General features: G+C 39.0%; 1 protein-coding gene, 1 long non-coding RNA gene and 1 pseudogene across 7 annotated transcripts in view; 2 read left to right on the forward strand and 1 right to left on the reverse strand.

The window, feature by feature from the left end:
* LOC144292192 (solute carrier family 22 member 10-like) overlaps positions 1-9,559 on the forward strand; it is a 32,156-nt gene extending 22,597 nt beyond the window's left edge. For 2 of the 4 annotated variants that reach the window (XM_077862079.1, XM_077862076.1), the window contains 5 exons: positions 1,126-1,241; positions 4,778-4,992; positions 6,552-6,660; positions 7,367-7,570; positions 9,045-9,559. In XM_077862079.1, the coding sequence (XP_077718205.1) occupies positions 1,126-1,241; positions 4,778-4,992; positions 6,552-6,660; positions 7,367-7,570; positions 9,045-9,105 (705 nt within the window). In that variant the 3' untranslated portion in view covers positions 9,106-9,559. The remainder of the gene's footprint in view (positions 1-1,125; positions 1,242-4,777; positions 4,993-6,551; positions 6,661-7,366; positions 7,571-9,044) is intronic. The other 2 variants (XM_077862078.1, XM_077862077.1) reach the window with 2 other exon arrangements.
* LOC144292193 (zinc finger CCHC domain-containing protein 17 pseudogene) lies at positions 1,139-4,760 on the forward strand (annotated as a pseudogene). Its single transcript, XR_013359667.1, has 2 exons — positions 1,139-1,241; positions 2,555-4,760. The product of XR_013359667.1 is annotated as a zinc finger CCHC domain-containing protein 17 pseudogene (transcript).
* The window catches only part of LOC144292194 (uncharacterized), a 44,444-nt gene continuing 26,469 nt past the window's right edge, over positions 7,420-25,394 (reverse strand). For both annotated transcript variants that reach the window (XR_013359669.1, XR_013359668.1), the window contains one exon: positions 7,420-7,619. This is a non-coding gene — a long non-coding RNA (uncharacterized LOC144292194). The remainder of the gene's footprint in view (positions 7,620-25,394) is intronic.

The raw sequence follows: 25,394 nt of genomic DNA on the forward strand, positions 1-25,394 counted from the left end.
GAAGGAGCTTTGAGCACTGTGCAACTACCTCTTCCTTTAGTTCACTTCCTGATCTGAATCTATAACCTATAACTCTTGTGGATGACCTGCACCTCTCCATGATCTCATTTTCTATTTTTTCTTTTGCTTTTTTTCAAATTTTTATTTATATTCTACTTAGTTAACATATAGTGTAATACTGGTTTCAGGAGTACAATTTAGTGACTCATCACTTACATATGACACCCAATGCTCAACACAAGTGCCCTCCTTAATATCACTTGTGCTGTCAAGATCAAAGAGGTTTTTCTGCCTTCATTCTCCTCCAGGATTTTGATGGATTCTTGTCTCATATTTAGGTGTTTCATCCATTTTGAGCTTGTTTTTGTGTATGGTGTAAGAAAATGGTCCAATTTCATTCTTTTGCATGTGACTGTCCAATTTTCTCAACACCATTTGTTGAAGAGACTGTCTTTTTTTCCATTAGATATTATTTCCTGTATTGTCAAAGATTAGTTTATCATAGAGATGAGGGCCCATTTCTGGGTTCTGTATTCTATTCCATTGATCTACGTCTGTTTTTATTGAAATCTTGCCATTTGTAATGACATGGATGGTACTAGAAGGTATTATGCTAAATGAAATAAGTCAGTCAGAGAAAGAGAAATAACATATGATTTTATTCACATGTGAAATTTAAGAAACAAAACATACGAACATAGGGGAAAGAGAAAGAAAAAAATAAGGTGAAAATTGAGAAAGAGGCAAACCATAAGAGATGCTGATCTCTAGGAAACAAATTGAGAGTTGCTGGAAGGGAGGTGGGTGAGGGGATGGGATAATTGGATGATGGACATTAAAGAGGGCACTTGATGTAATGAACACTGGGTGTAATATGCAACTAACAAATCATAAATTCTACCTATGAACCTAATAAAAATATATTTTTTGCTGTTTAATACCCTGGAGTCTCCTTTAACTCTTTACAGCTTCATATCCTTTTCACACCTGTGATTTATTATACATACCTGTATAATAAATTATGCAGGAAAGAAAGGGAGCACATTTATTTTGTCCTATTGGGTGCAGGTGCTTGCCACAATGCCTGGCACTGTGTTGACAAATGATACATGTATGTTGTTTAAGGGTTTAAGATCCAGCATGCAGGATGAGCTGGAGGCAGCACAGACCAAAACTACTGTGTGTGACTTGTTCTGCACCCCTGACCTGCGTAAGAGAATCTGTCTCCTGCTATTTGTAAGGTGGGCTTCACACAGTGCATGACAATGTTAAAAAGGTAGAGACATCTATTTATTTCAAAGGTTATAACAGTGTTATGGGCGTGGGGGTGCTGATTTGGAGATAGAAAATGAGGAAAACATACTGAATGTTGCTGTGCTGGGAGATGGGCAAAGTATTATAAAAAGATGCACCATATGAAGAGGACGTAATTGTGTTATATCGCTTCATAGTCTCACTCCTGGAGATTGATGTTGGGGTTCCACCACAGTACAGATTTTGGCATTTAGTTTCCTTCATTTTTTTCTTCCAATTTTTTTCAAATTTTTATTTAAGTTCTAGTTAGTTAACATCAGACAGTGCAATAAAATCTTACTAACAGTAATGTGAAAAGGTAGTGAATATATACAGCTTGAAAAACATTTCAATGTGTAAAAATGTAACCAGCACCTAGATCAAGTTAGAAAATCCTAATTCCCCGGAAGGTTCTCGCATAGTTCCTCTACAGTGAGAACCACCATTATTATAGTGGCTCAACTCTCATCCCCTCCTCACTGTTTGCTTGCACACTGCATAACTCTTACCAGCTGTCCTGCTCCCTATCACCCCAGAAGAGTGTTGCCTAGTCTTGACTTTCACATAATATAAATAATAAAATGGTTTCGTGACAGCCCCCTTTCCTCAAGCTTATTTATGTAAGATTCATCCATTTTGTCATAGGTAGCAGTAGGTGGTTATCTTCCCTAATGTTTCAGTATTCCATGAGATGAACACTCTACCATTTCTTGATGTACTTCAATATCACTGGACTTGTACTTGTTTCCAATTTGGGGTGTTAGCACTAGGACTTCCCTAAAGGTGTTGTACTTTATCTCTTGAGAGATATAAGTGCTTACTTTGGTAGGGCTGAGGGGGATTTTAAATTTAATTCTGAATTTTTGAAGATATTTAAAAAAGCATATAGGACAATATATGCCAAATGCCAACTTAAGAAGGTAACTGATTGTATTTCCTCTGGTACAGCTGGTGCATGTTTGCTTGAATTCTGACATTTTTCTTTTAGCCCTAGGAAATCATATATGAGCTTTAAATTCCCTAGAACTGTGTCAAACTCCAGAATATGGTGCCTGAAGATAAAGGGGACTCAGGTAGTCTCTTGAAAGCTTAAACGCTAGTTGAGCAAAAGGAAAGTTCTTCACAGTATTGGGGTTGAAGGAGAAGAGGACTCACAGCATACTGACAACATTCAAAAAAGAAATTTTTCCCCCCAGGTGGTTTTTTTTTTTTTTTTTTGAGATTTTACTTATTTATTTTGGCGTTTTGTGCAATGCTGCAGCCGGGAGACCCGGAGCTGACCCAGAGACACTTGAATTAACTTTGGCAGAAGAGAAATGGAGGAGCCAAAGAACATTAAGGATGAATTCAGGAAGACCCGAGACCATGGAGCACTTGCCTGCTCTCTACATTATTTTCCAAGGAGAGATTGCTATGGTTACAGACTATGGAGCCTTCATCAAAATCCCTGGCTGTCAGAAGCAAGGTCTGGTCCATCGAACTCACATGTCATCCTGTCGTATGGATAAGCCTTCTGAGATAGTGGATGATGGAGGCAAAGTATGGGTGAAGCTTATTGGCCGGGAGATGAAAAATGATAGGATAAAAGTATCCATATCCATGAAAGTCATCAACCAAGGAACTGGGAAAGACCTTGACCCCAACAACGTTATCATTGAGCAAGAAGAGAGGTGGCTGCAGTCCTTCCAGGATTACACTGGGCAGAAGATCACCCTCGAGGCTGTCTTGAACACCACCTGCAAGAAGTGTGGCTGCAAAGGCCACTTTGCAAAGGATTGTTTTATGCAACCAGGAGGGACCAAGTATTCTCTGATACCTGATGAGGAAGAGGAGAAGGAAGAGGCAAAGTCAGCAAAGTTTGAGAAGCCTGACTCCACAAGGAATTCTTCTAGAAAAAGAAAGAAGGAAAAGAAGAAAAAAACCCATGGAGACAGGAAGTTGTCTGAGTCTGACAGCTCAGACTCTGAGAGTGACACAAGCAAGAGGGCAAGGCACACATCAAAAGACAGCAAGGCAGCAAAGAAGAAGAAGAAGCACAGGGAATAAGAGTGGAAAGAGTAGAGGGGGTGGTGAGAGGAGGAGGAACCAGGAGCCTTGTGCCTTGAAGCCCTGGCTCCCGGAAAGACTCAGTAGTGTGAATGTGGCCTCTCACCCCACTGATTTCACCCGCGGGAGATGGCTTGCCCTTATGCAGCAGGCAGGTTTGGGAGTTAGATGTCAAAGCATCTGCCTGAATGAGTTAACTTATCATTCCTGGTCCCTTTGCAAGTGACCCCTGCAGCTCACCCATTCATTCACTCAACTTCCTTCATTCAGCAGGAGTTCCTATTACCCTCTCCAGCTGCCACTGCCAGAGCCAGATTCACAGGACTCCTGCACGGGGGTCCAGGCTGCAGCCACAGGTACTGCTGTGGAGGCGAGTCTGGCTGTAGTTGAGAGAACAGTGACGGGGCCCCCTGTCGGGTCTGCCCTGGGTTGATTGGTGAGTGATCCCTGCGGCGTCCGACCCAGGGGTCCCAGGGGCCGAGGGAGACTGGCAGGCGGAGGGAGAACGGGAGAACGTGGTAAGAAGTGGTGCTCACTTTCTCCATTCCCCCAGCGTGATTCTACCAGGCTACAAGGACAGCCCGAAAACAATTGTTTGCAGCACCTGAGCTTGTGTGGGACACTCGGCCAGACCACTGAACCACATAGCTCAAGCCAAGATCATTGCTTTACTTTGTATTTACTACTGTGTGAGTCAATCGGTTCCACTGCAGGTCTCTGCCTAAATTCCTGGCATAAATGGAAAAAAAAAAAAAGATTTTATTTATTTATTCTAAGAGACACACAGAAAGAGAGGCAGAAACATAGGCAGAGGGAGAAGTAGGCTCCATGAAGGAAGCCTGATGTGGGACTCGATCCAGGCATTCAGGGATCATGGCCTGACCCAAAGGCAGATGCCCAAACCACTGAGCTACCCAGGCATCTCTTACCCCCAGGTTTTAATCGTTCTATGTATCATGCGGTTTGGTAATTGGGTCATGTTATATTTCCCAGTCATCATCAACTCTCCGCTTAGGGACTCAAATGACAGAATGACAGAAGGGATGCCTGGATGTCTCAGTAGTTGAGCCTCTGCCTTTGGTTCAGGGCGTGATCTCGGGGTCCTGGGATCAAGTCCTACATTGGGCTCCCTGCATGGAGCCTGCTTTTCCCTCTGTCCATGTCTCTGCCTCTCTTTCTGTGCCTCTCATGAATAAAGAAATAAAATCTTAAAAAAAAAGAAAGAATGAATGACAGAAGGAGTATTGTTTTATAAATTGCCAGGCAATTATTTATGGTAACTTTAAAATTATCACTTTAAAATATGTATTATACAAATCAGACTGGACCTTTATTCTTTAACACTGACCACTAGCTGTCTGGATTAATATAGTCATCAACTGCAGCATGTAGGCCTTGAATCTTATGGAATGCATCTTTCTCCTTTTGTTCATTTCAGATTTGCAACCATAGTACCCTTTTATGGCATCACAATTAATCTACAGCATTTTGGGAGCAATATTTTCCTGTTCCAGGTAGTCTTTGGAGCTCTCACTGCGTTAGTCCGATGTCTTCCTCTTTTAGTACAGAATCATATGGGCCGTCGAACAACCCAGACAGTTTTCATGTTCCTGGTGGGACTTTCTATTTTGGCCAACACATTTGTGCCCCAAGGTGAGAAAAGGGTGTGAAAAGAGGAGAGAAAAGAGGTGTCTTTTCCCCATCCTTTAGGGATTGTATTGGTCACACTTGTCTGAAGCTAGGAGTAATGAGATACATCAATTTTAAGAGCCACATATGCCCCCAAACGAGGGTTTAAAGAAAATCCTGCTAAGAAGCTGTTAGGAAAAGAGCCAAAGGTCCACAAGGGGCAGCTCAGACATATATTTCTCTTCATCACATTCTGGAAGTATCTAGAAACTGGTGCCATTTATTCCTGACAGTTTCTCTAGGATAGCAATTGATCACTTGTCCTTTGGCCTTTCACATTTTTAGTAACATGCATGAAGGGCCTAGGCTCTGCAATTATATATCAACATGAGGACACAATGTGGTCACTTGCTCTGGTTAGGCTCTTTATTACCAGCTTTGAAGATTAGTCTACTTCCTGATTGCTCTGTAGCCATGTGTGAGTGTGATATTAGGTCACCATGACCAGCCCTTGCTGGGGGAGTCTTCCTGGCTTACAAGAAATAAAAATTTCCCCTTTCTTCAAGTAGTGAAGGAGTGAACAATAAGAACAAGGAATTGAGCAGATTAAAACCCTAGTCCATTCCCTGTTAGATGACTTTGTAAGTTAATAGAATGGATATGAAATGACCAGGAGAACCTTAGTGGGCGCTATGCTTCAGCTATGTCCCAATGTATGTACCTTACAGCATTACAGATTGGTGGACTCTACTCCTCAGAAGATCACTAATGATGCAGGCTTACTCCCTATAATAGAATCTTGACCAACATAAAACTACAATTTGATTTCTTTTTATATTGGGCAGAAAATCGATTATCTGAAACTTCTCCTTATTGGTTCCCAAATTCTGACATTTTTTCCCAAAAAGAATTTTCTATTCTTGTTTTCTTATGTCTAACATTCTTCTAGATATGGCTTCTCTTCAGCCTGTCCACTAACAGAGTAGTCCTGTTCTTTACTACCCTATCATGCTTTACCCGCCCCGTGACAATGCGATATCTATACTAGGTTGACTGACACATCCAGGCTTACCAGGGATTTTCCTGGTTTTATCAGTGAAAGTCCCTATTGCTAACCCCCCTAATTCACAGGAAAACCAGGATGACTGGTCACTTTAAATTCTGCACTTTAATTGTAATGTTTAGACAACTGTAATGCTGTCAACTTTAGAGCTGAGTCTTAGACTCAGTAACTGTCCACATGGCTGTCCCACCTTCTATAATAGGGATATAATATGGGACAGAATCAGTAAAAGCAAATTTTTGCCAGACATACCTCTTTTCTCTTTCTTTAGAAAAGCTGAAATATGCTGAGAGATTCGCTGCAGTTAACCCAGATAATTTTATGTGCTTATTACCACCTGTGTTGACAATTCTACATTTCTCAGCTTATCAACCACTCCGTGCTCTCTGACACTACAAAATTTTCTACAGTATATCTTAAACAAACCAATACTTACAAGGTCTTTTTTTCTGGCTAAATTTGGTGGATGCTGATTCCTTCAGCCCAGAATTCTTAGTCTCACTGGTTTTTCTGTCTCCAGAAATGCAGACCCTGCGTGTGGCTTTGGCAAGTGCGGGAATCAGCTTTGCTGCTGCTTCTTCCACTAGTTTTTCTATCCACTTGATTGAGCTCATTCCCACAGTTCTCAGGTATGAGTTTATGAATGTTATTCCAGGTTTATAAAGCAGGACACTCTCAGCTAACTGGCATTTATTGCAGTAATAAACACAATAAGACCTGTTTATTATAGCGGTGTCCGGGGGGCTCAGTTGGTTGAGTGTCTGACTCTTGATTTTGTCTCAGGTCATGATCTCAAGGTTGTGAGATCAAGCACCACATAAGGCCTGCTATGGCTCAGCATGGAGCCTGCTCAAGATTCGCTCTTTCCCTCCTTCTGCCCACCTTCACACACACACTCACACACACACAAACACACACTCTCGCTCTCTCTCTCTCAGAAAAAGAAAGACTTATTATAAAAGCAAAATTTGTAATTACAACATTAATAATATGCTAACAACATTTTAGCCAAAGTTTATTGAAAGCTGACTTTATGCCATGCACTGTACTGAACAATAGTTTAATGCATCATCTCATTAATCTTTTGGATGACTCATCAGGGTAGGTGCAATGTATAACATTTTGTGTAAAATTACAAAAATGAGTCTTAATACACTTTGAATCTGACAAAGATAGCTAGAAAATCATAGGGCAAATCTAAAATATGAGTGCTCATCATCAAAACCTATGTATTTAACAATGTGTTCTAGTGTCTTCCATCTTCTATCAAGTCAAAACAATGTATCACAAATTACATGTGCAGATTTTTACCAGATTGTTATGTTTACCCCTCAGGGCAAGAGCTTTAGGATTAGACACACTGGCTAGTAGGTGTGGGGCAGTACTGGCTCCCCTCCTGATGACCTTAATGGCATATCTTTCCATTTTGCCCTGGATCATCTATGGAGTCTTTCCCATCATGGCTGGTCTTGCTGTCCTCCTCCAACCTGAAACCAGGGAAATGCCTCTGCTTGACACCATCCACGATGTAAAAAATAAGTAAGTGAACCTTCTAGCCACGTCCTCAGAGGAACCATGCGCCTTAGGTCTGTGGATGAGAAAGGCACACCACCACATGAGTCCCTCAGATCACTGAGGAAGTTCAGCCACTAGTTTTTCTGTCCACTTGTCTGAGCTCATCCCCACAATCCTCAGGTATGAGTTAATGAATGTTATTCCAAGGCTTATAAAATAGGACACTCTCAGCTAACTGGCATTTATTGCAGTTACTTCCTGAGATACTTCCATCTCCAGTAACTGCCTTTCATTATTAGTGGCAAGGTCACTTCTATCCCCTGTGAGTTCCAATCTAGATTGCAGAAATCCCCTCTGCGCACGTCTCATTGGTAATTAGAATGATGAAGAGATGAAAATTATCTCTATTATGATGGCACATACTACCTGTCCTCATAAGAGACACACATTCATGGTGGTATTTCATGATTCTCAGATCCATAGGAAACTTGGATATGAAGGGGAAAGAAATGCCCTGGCTAGTAAAAGAATAATGTTAGGAAGATCACATAGAGTTAAAGTTGTTGTTGTTGTTTTTTTTTTTTGATAATAGAAGAAAAAAATCTTGTTTAGGTGTCTTGGTACTCAGACAATTTCACTGCCACAAGTAATGAAAAGATTGAGGCTACCCTCAAGTAAGAAACTAGCAAAATATTTAAAATGAGAAAAATAGTATGTTAGTTTCCTAGGGATTCCATAATCAAGTTCCACAAACTAAGTGACTTAAATAGCAGAAATTTATTTCCTCACAGTTCTAGAGGCTGGGAGTCTGAGCTCAAGTGTCAGGAGGACTACACTCCCTCTGAAGGCCTTAGGGAAGAGTCTGTTCCAGGCCTCTCTTCCATCTTCTGGTATATCTTTGGCTTGTGGCAACATAACTCCAATCTTCATATGGCATGCTTCCAGGCATGCCTACGTGTTGTAATTTTCCCTTTTATAAGGATACCAGGCATATTGATTTGAGGCCCATCTGACTGCGGTATGACATTATCTTAATTAATTATATCTTCAACAACTGTATCCAAATGTGATAATTTCACATTCTGAGATATTGAGAGTTAAAACTTCAACATATGAATTTGGGTGGAGGGAACACAATTCAACTCAAACAAATGGGGGAGTTCCCTTAGGATTGTCAATCCTCCTCTTGAGTTTCCAAAGATGTCACTGATCAGAGGTCTGAAAAGACCAAGTGAGAGTAGCAACTTTTAAAACTGTTTTCTTGGGTCTTATTGCAGGAATTTCTTGGATCTGCACAGGCAGCAGGGACTTTTCCAACATTAATATCAATGCGTCATGAATGTTATTGGATTATAAAAAGCTGATAGGTGGAGAATCAATTTGTATTTGTGCACAGAAAGCACACAAACCTATTTTTTATCTTTTCTGTTTTTAAAAAAATATTTGTTTTTTTGGTTGACTGGTTGGTTGATTGGTTGTTTCTGTTTTGTTTTTCCAGCAAAGAATTCTCAAGAAAAGTAAAAGAAATAAATTCCTCTGTAAAAATGACAAAAGTTTAAGATATTTTCAGGAACTGACTGGTGAGGAAAAAGAAAACTATGAAAGAAAAACAAAATACAGAAATTTCCTTTTATATCTACAAACTAGCAAGAAAATATTACTGGAAAATTAATCTCATTTACATTTATTGCATTAATTTGCAGTTTAAGAAATAATTTTTGGGAACACATAATTCTATGAACAATCTAATATCTTTGGGAAAGTTTCAAATTTATGGGTAAATCATTAATACACAAAACAATTCAGAAACAAAGTAAAACCATGGAATTAATATGTAGCTGGCTGGGAGAGAGAAAAGGGGTTACGTAAGTGTGGATATTAAGGAGGGAACTTGTGATGAGCACTGGCTGTTGTATGTAAGTGTTGAATCACTATATTGTACATCTGAAATTAATATCACATTATATGTTAATCAACTGGAATTTAAATAAAAGCATGGAAGAAAAAAGAAAAGGGGGCAGAAAATTTATTTGAAAAAATAATAGCTAAAAACTTCTCAAATCTGAAGATATCCAGATCTAGGAGAAACAGAGATCCTCCTCCCTCCCCCCAAATTCAACCCAAGGATGTCCATACCAACACACATAGTAATTAAAGTGGCAAAAAGTAGGGATAAAGAAAAAAAATTAAGGCAGCAAGACAAAAGAAGACAACTACCTGCAAGGGAAACCCCATCAGGCTATCAGTAGATTTTTCAGCAGAAACTTTGCAGGTCAGAAGAAAGTGGCATGATATATTCCAAGTGCTGAAAGGGAAAAATCTGCCAAAAATACTCTATCCAGCAAGGCTATCAATCAGAATAGAAGGAGAGATAAAGTGTTTCTCAGACAAACAAGAACTAAGGGGGTTCATGACCACTAAACCAGTCCTGCAAAAAGTATTAAAGAGGACTCTTTGAGTGGAAAAGAAAGATCATAAGTGATATTATGAAAAGTAAAAAACACAAAAGCAGTAAAAGTATTTCTGCAAAAATCAGTCAAGAGATTTATAAAATAAAAAGTTGTAAAATATGACATGATATACGTAAAACATGGGTCAGTGGAGGGGGAAGTAAAGAATGAGTTCAAATTTAAATGACCAGCAACTTAATATAGACTGCTATATGCAGGTGATACTATATACAACCTAATGGTAACCACCATTCCAAAACCAATAATAGATATGAAGAGAATAAAGAGACAGGAATTCAAGTATATCACTAAGGAAAGCCAACAAACCATGAAAAAGAGCAAGAGAAGAAGGGATCAGGGAAAATCTATAGAAAAAACCACACAACACAAATGGCAATAAATATGCATCTATCAATACTAACTCTGAACGTAAATGGGCTAAATACTCCAGTCAAAAGACAATGAGCAACAGAGTGGATTAAAAAAGTGACCCATCTTTATGCTGCCTACAGGAGACTCATTTCAGGCTGAAAGACACCTGAAGACTGAAATGAGGGGATGGAGAACCATTTATTATGCAAAGGACATCAAAAGAATGCCAAGGTAGCAATACTTATATTGACAAAATAGACTTCAAAGCAAAGACTGTAATAAGAGACAAAGAAGGGACTATATAATAATAAAGGGAACAATCCAACAAGAGGATAGAAAAATTGTAAATGTGCTACCAATATGGGAGCAGACAAATACATAAAACAGCTATTGACAAACATAAAGGAGACAGTTGATACTAAATACAATAACAGTAGGGGACTTTAGTACCCCACTTACATTAGGGTACAGATCATCTAAGTGGAAACTCAACAAGGAAACGGTGGATTTAACAGACATATTCAGAACATTCCATCCTAAAACAGCAGAATACACATTCTTTTCAAGCTCACATGGAACAGTTTTAACAAATTTAAAAAATTGAAGTCATACCATGCATTTTTTCTGATCACAATGCTATGAAACTAGAAATCAACCACAAGAAAAAGCCCGGAAAGACTACAAATATATGGAGGTTAAAAAACATTCTACTAAACAATGAATGGGTCAAATAAGAAATTGAAGAAGAGGAGGAGGGGCAAGATGGTGGAAGAGTAGGGTCCCCAAATCACCTGTCCCCACCAAATTACCTAGATAACCTTCAAATCATCCTGAAAATCTATGAATTCGGACTGAGATTTAAAGAGAGACCAGCTGGAATGCTCCAGTGAGAAGAGTTCGCGCTTCTATCCAGGTAGGAAGACGGGGAAAAAGAAATAAAGAAACAAAAGGCCTCCAAGGGGGAGGGGCCCCGCGAGGAGCCGGGCTGAGGCCGGGGCGAGTGTCCCCAGGACAGGAGAGCCCCGTCCTGGAGAAGCAGGAGCTGCACCAACCTTCCCAGGCGGAAAGGGGCTCGCAGGGAGTTGGAGCAGGACCTGGGAGGGCGGGGATGCCCTCGGGCTCCCGGGGACACTAACAGACACCTGCGCCCCGGGAGAGTGCGCCGAGCTCCCTAAGGGCTGCAGCGCGCACGGCGGGACCCGGAGCAGCTCGGAGGGGCTCGGGGGCGGCTCCGTGGAGGGGGCTGCGGGGCGGGAGCAGCTCAGGGGGCTCGGGCGGCGGCTCCGCGGAGGGGGCTGCGGGGCGGGAGCAGCTCGGGGGGGCTCGGGCAGAGGAAGAGGCTCCGCGGAGGGGGCTGCGGGGCGGGAGCTCGAATCCAACAGCGCAGACCGGGAGCACAGGGCGCCGGGACACAGCCCAGGATCCGGCCTCCCCCCGGGACAGGGGGGACAGCAGGGACGCTCCTGCCCCGAGCTGAGCAGATCAGCGGCCCCGCCCGGAGCCTCCAGGCCCTGCAGACGCAGAGCTTCAGAGTTCCTGCGGGAGCTGACTCCAGGGCTCCAGAGCTGCCGCAGCCACTGGGGTTGTTCCTCCTGCGGCCTCACGGGGTAAACAACCCCCACTGAGCCCTGCACCAGGCAGGGGCACAGCAGCTCCCCCAACTGCTAACACCTGAAAATCAGCACAACAGGCCCCTCCCCCAGAAGACCAGCTAGACGGACAAGTTCCAGGGGAAGTCAAGGGACTTACAGTATACAGAATCAGAAGATACTCCCCGTGGGTTTTTTGTTTTTTTCTTCTTTTTGATTTCTGATTGCTTCCCCCACCCTTCTTTTTCACCTTTCTTTCTTTTTCTTCTCTTTTTTCCTTTTTTTCTTCCTTTTTTCTTTTTCTCTTTTCTTTCCTTCTTTCTCTCTCTTTTTCTCCTTTTCCCAATACAACTTCTTTTTGGCCACTCTGCACTGAGCAAAATGACTAGAAGGAAAACCTCACCTCAAAAGAAGGAATCAGAAACAGTCCTCTCTCCCACAGAGTTACAAAATCTGGATTACAATTCAATGTCAGAAAGCCAATTCAGAAGCACTATTATACAGCTACTGGTGGCTCTAGAAAAAAGCATAAAGGACTCAAGAGACTACATGACTGCAGAATTTATATCCAATCAGGCAGAAATTAAAAATCAATTGAATGAGATGCAATCCAAATTAGAAGTCCTAACGACGAGGGTTAAGGAGGTGGAAGAACGAGTGAGTGACATAGAAGACAAGTTGATGGCAAAGAGGGAAACTGAGGAAAAAAGAGACAAACAATTAAAAGACCATGAAGACAGATTAAGGGAAATAAACGACAGCTTGAGGAAGAAAAACCTTTTAATTGGGGTTCCCAAGGGCGCCGAAAGGGCCAGAGGGCCAGAATATGTATTTGAACAAATCATAGCTGAAAACTTTCCTAATCTGGGAAGGGAAACAGGCATTCAGATCCAGGAAATAGAGAGATCCCCCCCTAAAATCATTTAAAACCGTTCAACACCTCGACATTTAATAGTGAAGCTTGCAAATTCCAAAGATAAAGAGAAGATCCTTAAAGCAGCAAGAGACAAGAAATCCCTGACTTTTATGGGGAGGAATATTAGGGTAACAGCAGACCTCTCCACAGAGACCTGGCAGGCCAGAAAGGGCTGGCAGGATATATTCAGGGTCCTAAATGAGAAGAACATGCAACCAAGAATACGTGATCCAGCAAGGCTCTCATTCAGAACGGAAGGAGAGATAAAGAGCTTCCAAGACAGGCAGGAACTGAAAGAATATGTGACCTCCAAACCAGCTCTGCAAGAAATTTTAAGGGGGACTCTTAAAATTCCCCTTTAAGAAGAAGTTCAATGGAACAATCCACAAAAACAAGGACTGAATAGATATCATGATGACACTAAACTCATATCTGTCAATAGTAACTCTGAACGTGAACGGGCTTAATGACCCCATCAAAAGGCGCAGGGTTTCAGACTGGATAAAAAAACAGGACCCATCTATTTGCTGTCTACAAGAGACTCATTTTAGACAGAAGGACACCTACAGCCTGAAAATAAAAGGTTGGAGAACCATTTACCATTCAAATGGTCCTCAAAAGAAAGCAAGGGTAGCCATCCTTATATCAGATAAACTAAAATTTACCCCGAAGACTGTAGTGAGAGATGAAGAGGGACACTATCTCATACTTAAAGGATCTATCCAACAAGAGGACTTAACAATCCTCAACATATATGCCCCAACTGTGGGAGCTGCCAAATATTTAAATCAATTAATAGCCAGAGTGAAGACATACTTAGATAATAATACACTTATACTTGGTGACTTCAATCTAGCTCTTTGTACCCTCAATAGGTCTTCTAAGCACAACATCTCCAAAGAAACGAGAGCTTGAAATGATACATTGGACCAGATGGATTTCACAGATATCTACAGAACTTTACATCCAAACTCAACTGAATACACATTCTTCTCAAGTGCACATGGAACTTCCTTCAGAATAGACCACATACTGGGTCACAAATCGGGTCTGAACTGATACCAAAAGATTGGGATTGTCCCCTGCATATTCTCAGACCATAATGCCTTGAAATTAGAACTAAACCACAACAAGAAGTTTGGAAGGACCTCAAACATGTGGAGGTTAAGGACCATCCTGCTAAAAGATGAAAGGGTCAACCAGGAAATTAAGGAAGAATTAAAAAGATTCATGGAAACTAATGAGAATGAAGATACAACCGTACAAAATCTTTGGGATGCAGCAAAAGCAGTCCTAAGGGGAAAATACATCGCAATACAAGCATCCATTCAAAAACTGGAAAGAACTCAAATACAAAAGCTAATCTTACACATAAAGGAGCTAGAGAAAAAACAGCAAATAGATCCTACACCCAGGAGAAGAAGGGAGTTAATAAAGATTCGAGCAGAACTCAACGAAATCGAGACCAGAAGAACTGTGGAACAGATCAACAGAACCAGGAGTTGGTTCTTTGAAAGAATTAATAAGATAGATAAACCATTAGCCAACCTTATTAAAAAGAAGAGAGAAAAGACTCAAATTAATAAAATCATGAATGAGAAAGGAGAGATCACTACCAACACCAAGGAAATACAAACGATTTTATAAACATATTATGAACAGCTATACGCCAATAAATTAGGCAATCTAGAAGAAATGGACGCATTCCTGGAAAGCCACAAACTACCAAAACTGGAACAGGAAGAAATAGAAAACCTGCACAGGCCAATAACCAGGGAGGAAATTGAAGCAGTCATCCAAAACCTCCCAAGGCACAAGAGTCCAGGGCCAGATGGCTTCCCAGGGAATTCTATCAAACGTTTAAAGAAGAAATCATACCTATTCTACTAAAGCTGTTTGGAAAGATAGAAAGAGATGGAGTACTTCCAAATTCGTTCTATGAGGCCAGCATCACCTTAATTCCAAAACCAAAGACCTCACCAAAAAGGAGAATTACAGACCAATATCCCTGATGAACATGGATGCAAAAATTCTCAACAAGATACTAGCCAATAGGATCCAACAGTACATTAAGAAAATTATTCACCATGACCAAGTAGGATTTATCCCCGGGACACAAGGCTGGTTCAACACTCGTAAAACAATCAATGTGATTCATCATATCAGCAAGAGAAAAACCAAGAACCATATGATCCTCTCATTAGATGCAGAGAAAGCATTTGACAAAATACAGCATCCATTCCTGATCAAAACTCTTCAGAGTGTAGGGATAAGGGAACTTTCCTTGACATCTTAAAAGCCATCTACGAAAAGCCCACAGCAAATATCATTCTCAATGGGGAAGCACTGGGAGCCTTTCCCCTAAGATCAGGAACAAGACAGGGATGTCCACTCTCTCCACTGCTATTCAACATAGTACTGGAAGTCCTAGCTTCAGCAATCAGACAACAAAAAGACATTAAAGGCATTCAAATTGGCAAAGAAGAAGCCAAACTCTCCCTCTTCGCTGATGACATGATACTCTACATAGAAAACCCAAAAGCCTCCAACCCAAGATTGCTAGAACTCATACAGCAATTTGGTAGCGTGGCAGGATACAAAATCAATGCCCAGAAATCAGTGGAATTTCTATACACTAACAAGGAGACTGAAGAAAGAGGAATTAAGGAGTCAATCCCATTTACAATTGCACCCAAAAGCATAAGATACCTAGGAATAAGCCTAACCAAAGAGGTAAAGGATCTATACCCTAAAAACTATAGAACACTTCTGAAAGAAATTGAGGAAGACACAAAGAGATGGAAAAATATTCCATGCTCATGGATTGGCAGAATTAATATTGTGAAAATGTCAATGTTACCCAGGGCAATTTATACGTTTAATGCAACCCCTATCAACATACCATGGACTTTCTTCAGAGAGTTAGAACAAATTATTTTAAGATTTGTGTGGAATCAGAAAAGACCCCGAATAGCCAGGGGAATTTAAAAAAAGAAAGCCATAGCTGGGGGCATCACAATGCCAGATTTCAGGTTGTACTACAAAGCTGTGGTCATCAAGACAGTATGGTACTGGCACAAAAACAGACACATAGATCAAGGGAACAGAACAGAGAACCCAGAAGTGGACCCTGAACTTTATGGTCAACTAATATTCGATAAGGAGGAAAGACTATCCATTGGAAGAAAGACAGTCTCTTCAATAAATGGTGCTGGGAAAATTGGACATCCACATGCAGAAGAATGAAACTAGACCACTCTCATTCACCATACACAAAGATAAACTCAAAATGGATGAAAGATCTAAATGTGAGACAAGATTCCATCAAAATCCTAGAGGAGAACACAGGCAACACCCTTTTTGAACTTGGCCACAGCAACTTCTTGCAAGATACATCCACGAAGGCAAAAGAAACAAAAGCAAAAATGAACTACTGGGACTTCATCAAGATAAGAAGCTTTTGCACAGCAAAGGATACAGTCAACAAAACTAAAAGACAACCTACAGAATGGGAGAAGATATTTGCAAATGACGTACCAGATTAAGGGCTAGTTTCCAAGATCTATAAAGAACTTATTAAACTCAACAGCAAAGAAACAAACCATCCAATCATGAAATGAGCAAAAGACGTGAACAGAAATCTCACAGAGGAAGACATAGACATGGCCAACATGCACATGAGAAAATGCTCTGCATCACTGGCCATCAGGGAAATACAAATCAAAACCACAATGAGATCCCACCTCACACCAGTGAGAATGGGGAAAATTAACAAGGGAGGAAACAACAAATGTTGGAGAAGATGCGGAGAAAAGGGAATCCTCTTGCACTGTTGGTGGGAATGTGAACTGGTGCAGCCACTCTGGAAAACTGTGTGGAGGTTCCTCAAAGAGTTCAAAATAGACCTGCCCTACGACCCAGCAATTGCACTGATGGGGATTTACCCCAAGGATTCAGATGCAATGAAACGCCGGACACCTGCACCCCGATGTTTATAGCAGCAATGTCCACAATAGCCAAACTGTGGAAGGAGCCTCGGTGTCCATCGAAAGATGAATGGAGGGGATCCCTGAGTGGCGCAGCAGTTTAGCGCCTGCCTTTGTCCCAGGGCGCGATCCTGGAGCCCTGGGATCGAATCCCACATCGGGCTCCCGGTGCATGGAGCCTGCTTCTCCCTCTGCCTGTGTCTCTGCCTCTCTCTCTCTCTCTCTCTCTGTGACTATCATAAATAAATAAATAAATAAAAAGAAAGATGAATGGATAAAGAAGATGTGGTTTATGTATACAATGGAATATTCCTCAGCCATTAGAAACGACAAATGCCTACCATTTGCTTCAACGTGGATGGAATTGGAGGGTATTATGCTGAGTGAAGTAAGTCAATCGGAGAAGGACAAACAGTGTATGTTCTCATTCATTAGGGGAATATAAATAATAGTGAAAGGGAATAGAAGGGAAGGGAGAAGAAATGTGTGGGAAATATCAGAAACGGAGACAGAACATAAAGACTCCTAACTCTGGGAAACGAACTAGGGGTGGTGGAAGGGGAGGAGGGGTGGGGGTGAATGGGTGACGGGCACTGAGGGGGGCACTTGACGGGATGAGCACTGGGTGTTATTCTGTATGTTGGTAAATTGAACACCAATAAAAATTAATTTATAAAAAATGTTAAATCATAAGAAAAAAAGAAATTGAAGAAGAAATAAAAAATTACATGAGAACTAAAATGAAAACAGAATAGTCCAAAATCTTTGGAATGCAGCAAAAGTGATTCTGAGAGATTTATAGCAATACAAGCTTATCTCAAGAAGCAAGAAAAATCTCAAATAAACAGCCTAACCTTACACCTAAAGGAGTTAGAAAAAGGACAAACAAAACCAAAACCCAGAAAAAGGAAGAAATAATAAAGATCAGAGGAAAAACAAATGATACAGAAACTAAAAAAACCCAATAGAACAAATCAAGGAAGCCAGGAGCTGGTTGCTTGAAAAGATCAACAAAATTGATAAACCTCTAGCCAGACTCATAGACTCATCAAAAAAAGAGAGAGAGAGAGGACCCAAATAAACAAAATCACTAATGAAAGAGGAGAAATAACCAACATCACGAAAATACAAAAAATTTTAACAGAATATTATGAAAACCTATATGCCAAGAAATTCAACAATTTAGAAGAAATAGACAAATTCCTAGAAGCAAATAATCTACCAAAATGAAAGCAGGAAGAAATAGAAAATGTGAACAGAGATGACCAATAATAAAATTGAAGCAGTAATTAAAAAAAAAACTCCCCCTAAACCAAAAGTCCAGGACCAGATGGCTTCACAGGTGAATTCTACCAAACATTTAAAGAATAGTTAATACCATTCTCAAACTATTTCAAAAAATAGAAGAGGGAGGGAAACTTCCAAATTCATTCTGTGAAGCCAGTATCACCTTGATACTAAAAAATGGATAAGGAGACGGGGGTGGGGGAACGGGGAGAGACAGAGAGACAGAGAGAGAGATGGAGAGAGAGAGAGAGAGAGAGAGAGAGATTGGAATACAAGCCAATATCTCTGATGAATATAGGTTTGGGTTTCAAGTTAAGATGCCAGAGTAGAAAGGGGATCTTGTGCTTGCCTCATGCCTCAAACACAGCCAAATAAATACCAAATCATTCTGAATGTCCCAAGAGATCAATCTGAAGACTGAGAGAACCAACTGCCTAGCTAGAAAGAGAAAAAGGGCCAAATCATGGAAGTAGGAGCCCTGGAGAATTGATTTGAAGGGAAAAGAACTGTGGGTGCTCTGAGGGAAGGAGCCCTCATCATGGAGAGGAGTATGAGGAGAGAGAGAGAGAGAGAGAGAGAGAGAGAGAGCATGCACAGGGGATTGTACAAGAAAATTTCTTCCCCAAAGCCATTGATGGGAAAAAGGAAAGGAGCTGACTACTGGAAGTCTTCAAAAGCAGCAGAGCTCAAAGTCTGAAGTTTTAGAAGTCCACATTACTGCCATGATCCTGCCTGGCAGGCTTAGTGGTGCTCCATTGGGGAAGGAGGGCGGAGGCCTGGGAGCGGACAGCATGGTCTGAGGATCCCTTGGATACTGAAGCACCAGGCTTAAGACAATACAGAACCTCTTAATATAGCTATTACTCTAGGAGCAGGAATATAATAGGCTATCCTAATATACACACACTCAGTGACCTAGGCAAAATGAGAAGATGGAGGAATTCACCCCAAAAGAAAGAAGAGGAAGAGATCACAGCCAGAGATTTAATCTGATGAATATAGATGCAAAAATTCTGAACAAAATATTAGTAAATCAATTTTGACAATATGTTAAAAATTATACAACACAATCAAGTGGAATTTATTCCCAGAATGCAAAAGTGGCTCAATATTTGCAAAACAATCAACATGATACACCATATCAATAAGAAAAATAATGAAAACCATACGATCATTTCAAAAGATGCAGAAAAAGGATTTGACAGAGTACAACATCCATTTATATAAAAATCCTCTGCAAAGCAGGTCTAAAGGGAACATACCTCAACATAATAAAGGCCTTATGTGAAAAACCTATGGCCAACATCATACTCAATGGTGAAAATTTTTCAATGGTGAAAAATTGAGAGCTTTTCTCCCAGGGTCTGAACAAGACAAGGATGTCCACTCTCACCACTTTTATTCAATATAGTCCTGAAGTTCTCGCCACAGCAATTAGACAACAAAAAGAAATAAAAGATACCCAAATTAGCAAGGAAGGAGTAAAATTCTCACTATTTGTGGATGACATGACTCTATATATATAAAACCCAAAAACTCCACTAAAAAACTACTAGAACTGATAAATGAATTTAGTAAAGTCACAGGATACAAAATCAATGTACATACATATGTACAACATACATATGTTGCATACACTAATAATGAAGTAAAATTAAGAAAACCATCCCATTTACAATTGTACCCACAAAAATAAAATATTGAAGAATAAACTTAACTAAGGAGGTGAAAGACCTGTACTCTGAAAACTGTAAAACACTGATGAAAGAAATTCAAGATGACATAAAGAAATGGAAAGATATTCCATGTTCATTGGTTGGAAGAACAAATATTAAAATGTCCATAATACCCAAAGCAATCTACAGACATAATGAACTGTCTATCAAAATACCAATAGTATTCTTCACAGAACTAGAACAAACAATCCTAAAATTTGTATGGGAGCACAAAAGGCCCTGATTAGCCAAAGTAATCTTGAAAAAGAAAAACAAAGCTGGAGACATCACAATTCCAGACATCAAGTTATACTACAAAGCAGTAGTATTAAAACATTATGGTACTGGCATTAAAACTAGACACGTAGATCCATGGAATACAATAGAAAACGCAGAAGTAAACCCATAATTATACAGTTCATTAATCTTTGACAAAGGAGGCAAGAACATGTAATGGGAAAAAGATATTTTCTTCAAAAATGATGTTGGGAAGACTGGATAATTACATGTAAAAGAATGAAACTGGACCATTCTCTTTCACCATACATAAGAATAAAGTGAAAATGGATTAAGGATCTAAATATGAGACCTGAAGCTATAAAAACCTTGAAGAGGCAGTAATTTCTCTGGCCTCAGTTGCAGCAATATTTTTCTAGATATGTCTCCTGAGGCAGGGGAAATAACAACAAAAATAAACGATTGAAATAACATCAAAGTAAAAAGCCTCTACACAGCAAAGAAAACAATAGACAAAACTAAAAGACTACTACATGTGAGAGGATATTTACAACTGATATATTTGACAAAGGGTTACTATCCAAAATACATAGAGAAGTGATATGTTAGCACCCAAAAAAACCAAATAATCTAATCTAAGAATGGGCAGAAGACATGAATAGACAATTCTCCAGGAGGTCAGCTACAGTCCTCCGCTCTACCAGCTGAGCTATCGAAGGGACAAATAGACAATTCTCCAAAGAAGACATCCAGATGTCCAATAAACACATAAAAAGATGCTCAGCATCATTCATCATCAGGGAAAGACAAATCAAAACTACAATGAGATAACACCTCACACATGTCAGAATGGCTGAAATAAAAAAACACACAAAAAAGTGTTGGTGCAGATGTGGAGAAATGGGAACCTTCTTGCACTATTGGTGGGAATGCAAACTGGTGCAGCCACTCTGGAAAACAGTATGTAAGTTCCTCAAAAAATTAAAAATAGAGGAGCCCCTGGGTGGCTTAGTTGGTTAAGCGTCTGACTCTTTAAAATTTTTTTAATTTAAATTCAATTTGCGAACATACAGTATAACCCCCAGTGCTCATGGAGGGTATTATGCTGAGTGAAATAAGGCAATTGGAGAAAGACAATTATCATATGGTTTCACTCATATGTGGAATACATGATGAGAAGCATCTGACTCTTGATTTTGGCTTAGGCCATGATCTCAGGGTTGTGAGATCAAGCCCCTCATTGCACTCCATGCTGGGTATGGAGCCTGCTTAAGATTCTCTCTTTCTCTCCCCCCCCTCCACCATACACTCTCTCTTTCTCTTTCTAAAAAAAAGAACAGTGGTTCTATGATTCAGCAATCACACTACTGGGTATTTATCCCTCAAATTCAAAAGCACTAATTCAAAGGGTTACGTGTTCCTTTATGTTTATTGCAGCATTATTTGTAATAGCCAAATTAGGGAAGCGGCCCAAGTGTCCATGGATAGATGAATGGATAATGAAACTGTGATATCTATCTATCTATCTATCTATCTATCTATCTATCTATCTATCTATCTATCATCTATTATCTATCATCTCTGTATCTATCTAATATATATTTATATTAGAAAAAATATATGTACACACAATGGAATATTATTCAGTCCTAAAAAGAATGGAATCTTGCCATTTGCAACAACATAGATGGAGCTGGAGAGTATAATGCTAAGTGAATTAAGTCATACAGAGAAAGACAAATACCATATGATTTCACTCATATGTGAAATTTAAGAAACAAAACAAATGAGCGAAAGAAAAAAGAGAGAGAAAAACCAGGAAACAGACTCTTAACTATAGAGGACAAACAAATGGTTACCGGAGGGGAAGCGAGTTGGGAGGATGGGTGAAATAGGTGAAAAAAGTTTGTTGATTCAATTACCTATAGCTATTATATCTTTGGAGATTAATAAAAAAAGAAGTTAAAAAAAGATGTAGGTGGCTAACGTATATGGAGCAGCATAGGGTAAACTCCATCATAAATCTACAACAATTAGAACAATGTAGTATCTACAACCATAAATCAGAAGATATTCAGAAACAGATACCAATATATATGCATTTAATACCTGATACTTGTTGTTATGGAGTAGAAACTGGTGTTACTTCTGACATAAGCTCATTTAAAGTATTTAGGGTTGAGTTGACAACTTGTGTTTGTCTTGATACTTTTGACATCATAAAACCCTGCAAATAGAAAGATTTTGTGCCCTTTGGAAAAACAATCATCAAAATGAAAACCATGGTGATCTTTTAATGGTGGAATTTTAAGTGATTATTACTTTTTCTTTATAATTTTTCTTTTTCATAGCTTAAATAATTACCATATGCCAGTTTAGATATTTTGATATTATAAAAATATCAAAATTGAAGGGTAAATAATAGGATAAGCAATTTTCAAAAAATATATATTTAATAAAATCACTATAAATTAAAAATTATATTCCAAATGACGTAAATGCTCGTATGGAAAGTTGTCCAAATATAATAGTAATTTAAGACAAATACACTTTGGATATAAGCTTTCATTTTCATGACAGCAGATTTTAAAATGCTAATAATTCTCATTGCGAGTGAGGGCATGCTGCAATGAGCATTCATAAAGGTGAAAGCATGCTATAATAACAAAACAAACATGCTACAAAGCTGCTAAAAACAGCATTATATTAAGAATTTTATTCAATTTTTAGTTCAGCAAATGCTTGTTGAGCATGTACAACTTACAAAGGACTTGGCTTGTTCCTGTGGATACAGAAATTCAATGAGACAAAAAACATAAAACCAGAAATATCAGGGAGTCCAAAATGTAATTGGGATGTTATATTATGATGTTCTACAGGTATGTGTGATTTTAACTTGGAGGCTTAGCGCTCTTTAAGTTGGCAGGATTCCAGAGTGATTTGAAGGTTACTTCAAAACCTCTCCATCTAAGGTATCAAGATTCTAGCATCCCTATATAACTCCAAAATTATAGGCCAGAGAACAAAGAGGAGGTGTCAGTAATTTTCACTCGTTTGTTCAAAAAGATTCCTAGGTCTCCAGAAAAGCACCCTTTGTCTAGCTTCACTTTGCAGTTTTATAACTCTTTACCTTTCCAAGTAGATTTTGAGACAAGATATTGAGATGAACATATGGATTTTCTTGCTTAGTCTCAAGTGGGGAATTACACTGATACATTTTTAAATCTTAAGCTAATCACTAAGATAAACCTACTTGGTCAGGATGTAGTAAACTTAAAGAAAAATTACTATTTTATTTGATTTGCTAAGATGTTAGTGAGAAGTTTGTATCCATCTTAAAAAGAGTTATTGGTCTGTGCTTTATTCTTCTATCTTCACCAACTTTGGATATCGGAATAATTCTGGCTACATAGAATGTTGGGGAATATTCTCTCCTCTTCTACCCTGGAGTTTGGTTACAATTAGAATTATGCCGTCTTTCTTTCTTTCTTTCTTTCTTTCTTTCTTTCTTTCTTTCTTTCTTTCTTTCTTTCTCTTTCTTTTTTCTTTTCTTTCTTCTTTCTTCTTTCTTTCTTCTTTCTTTCTTTCTTTCTTTCTTTTTTTACTTATCTTATTTAAATTTGTTTAGTTAACATATAGTGTATCATTAGTTTCAGATGTAAAGTTCAAAAATTCATCAGTTTCATATAACACTCAGTGCTCATTACATCATGTGCCCTCTTTAATGTCCATCAGTCAGCTACCCCACCTCCACCCCATTTCCCCTCCAGTAACCCTCAGTTTGTTTCCTACAGTTAAGAGTCTCTTATGGCTTTTCACCCTCTTTAATTTAGTCTTATTTTATTTTTCCCTCCCTTCCTCTTTGATCCTCTGTTTTGTTTCTTAAATTCCATGAATGAGTGAAACCATATGTCTTTCTTTAATTGACTTATTTTGCTCAGCATAATACCCTCCAGTTCCATCCACATCGATGTAAATGGTAAGATTTCACTAAATATTTGGTAGAAAATTTCAGTGAAGATATCTGTAGTTTTATTTGTAGGACAATGTTAAACTATAAACTTATTTCTTGTGCTAGATATAGGACTATTCAATTTATTTATTTCTTTTTGAGTGATTTTTTTTCCCCCTTACCATGGATCCTATTTTCTTATTTCTTTGCTTGCCTGGTAATTCTTTATTGGAAGCCAAGCACTCTGACTTTATCTTGCTGGGTGCTGGATATTTTTATATTCCGAAAAATATTATTGAACTGTATGAAAGATACTTAAGTTACTTTAAAATACTGATCTTGTTGGGTCTTGCTTTTAAACATCTTTAGGTGACACCAGAAGAGCATTTAGCTTAGGGTTAATTTTTTCCACTTCTGAATCAAACCCTGAGAATGCTACCAAAATCCCATGTGAACTATAAGGTATTTTTACTCTGGATGATGGGATCAGGCATTATTCCCACCTTGGTATGAAATCCAGGGAATTTTACCTCTAATCATCTAGGGTGGATCTCTCTCCATCCTTAGATATTTTTCTCACATGCACAAATACTTAACTGAGTACTTGTGAGGGACCCTTTGCTGAATACTCAGTGGAGTCTCTATAAATCTCAGAATCAAAATAGTTTCTAAGAAATCTAATGGAACAATTTTGTTCAGAAAAAACCCTGGTATATATAGAAGAATTTATGAATATGATATTGGTGAAATTAGAAAGAAGGAAAGTATAGTTCTAGAAAAAATATTTAAGTCTTTTGAGGAAATACAGCTTTATATTACATCAGAATAAATTCTAATTAATTTAAGAGCTAAAATTTTAAAGAAGAGCAAGTAATAAAAATACTATATAAAAATACAGATAAATATCACATCTTTAGAATGTGAAGTGTTTTCATATCATAAATGCAGTTTAAGTGATCAACAATGTAAAGATAAATTGCTCACATTAAGATTTAAATATTTTTGAAGAGGAAATACTTATTTAGAAATTAATTAGGAAGAATAAACAGACAAATACCATATGATTTCACTCATATGGGGAATTTAAGAAACAAAACAAATGAGCAAAGGGACAAAAAAGAGGAGATAGAGGCAAACTGAGAAACAGACTCTTGATTACAGAGAAAAATGTGATGGCTGCCAGAGGGGAGGGGCTATGAGGATGGGTGAAACAGGTGGTGGAAAGTGTGAAAGACACTTGTGATGTCTGGAACTGGATGTGTGAAAGTGTTGAATCACTACTCTGTACACCTGAAACTATTATGCTATATGTTAAGTCACTGGAATTTAAATAAAAACTTAAAA

Source organism: Canis aureus, chromosome 21 (genome assembly GCF_053574225.1).
Source record: "Canis aureus isolate CA01 chromosome 21, VMU_Caureus_v.1.0, whole genome shotgun sequence".
Taxonomy (NCBI): domain Eukaryota; kingdom Metazoa; phylum Chordata; class Mammalia; order Carnivora; family Canidae; genus Canis; species Canis aureus.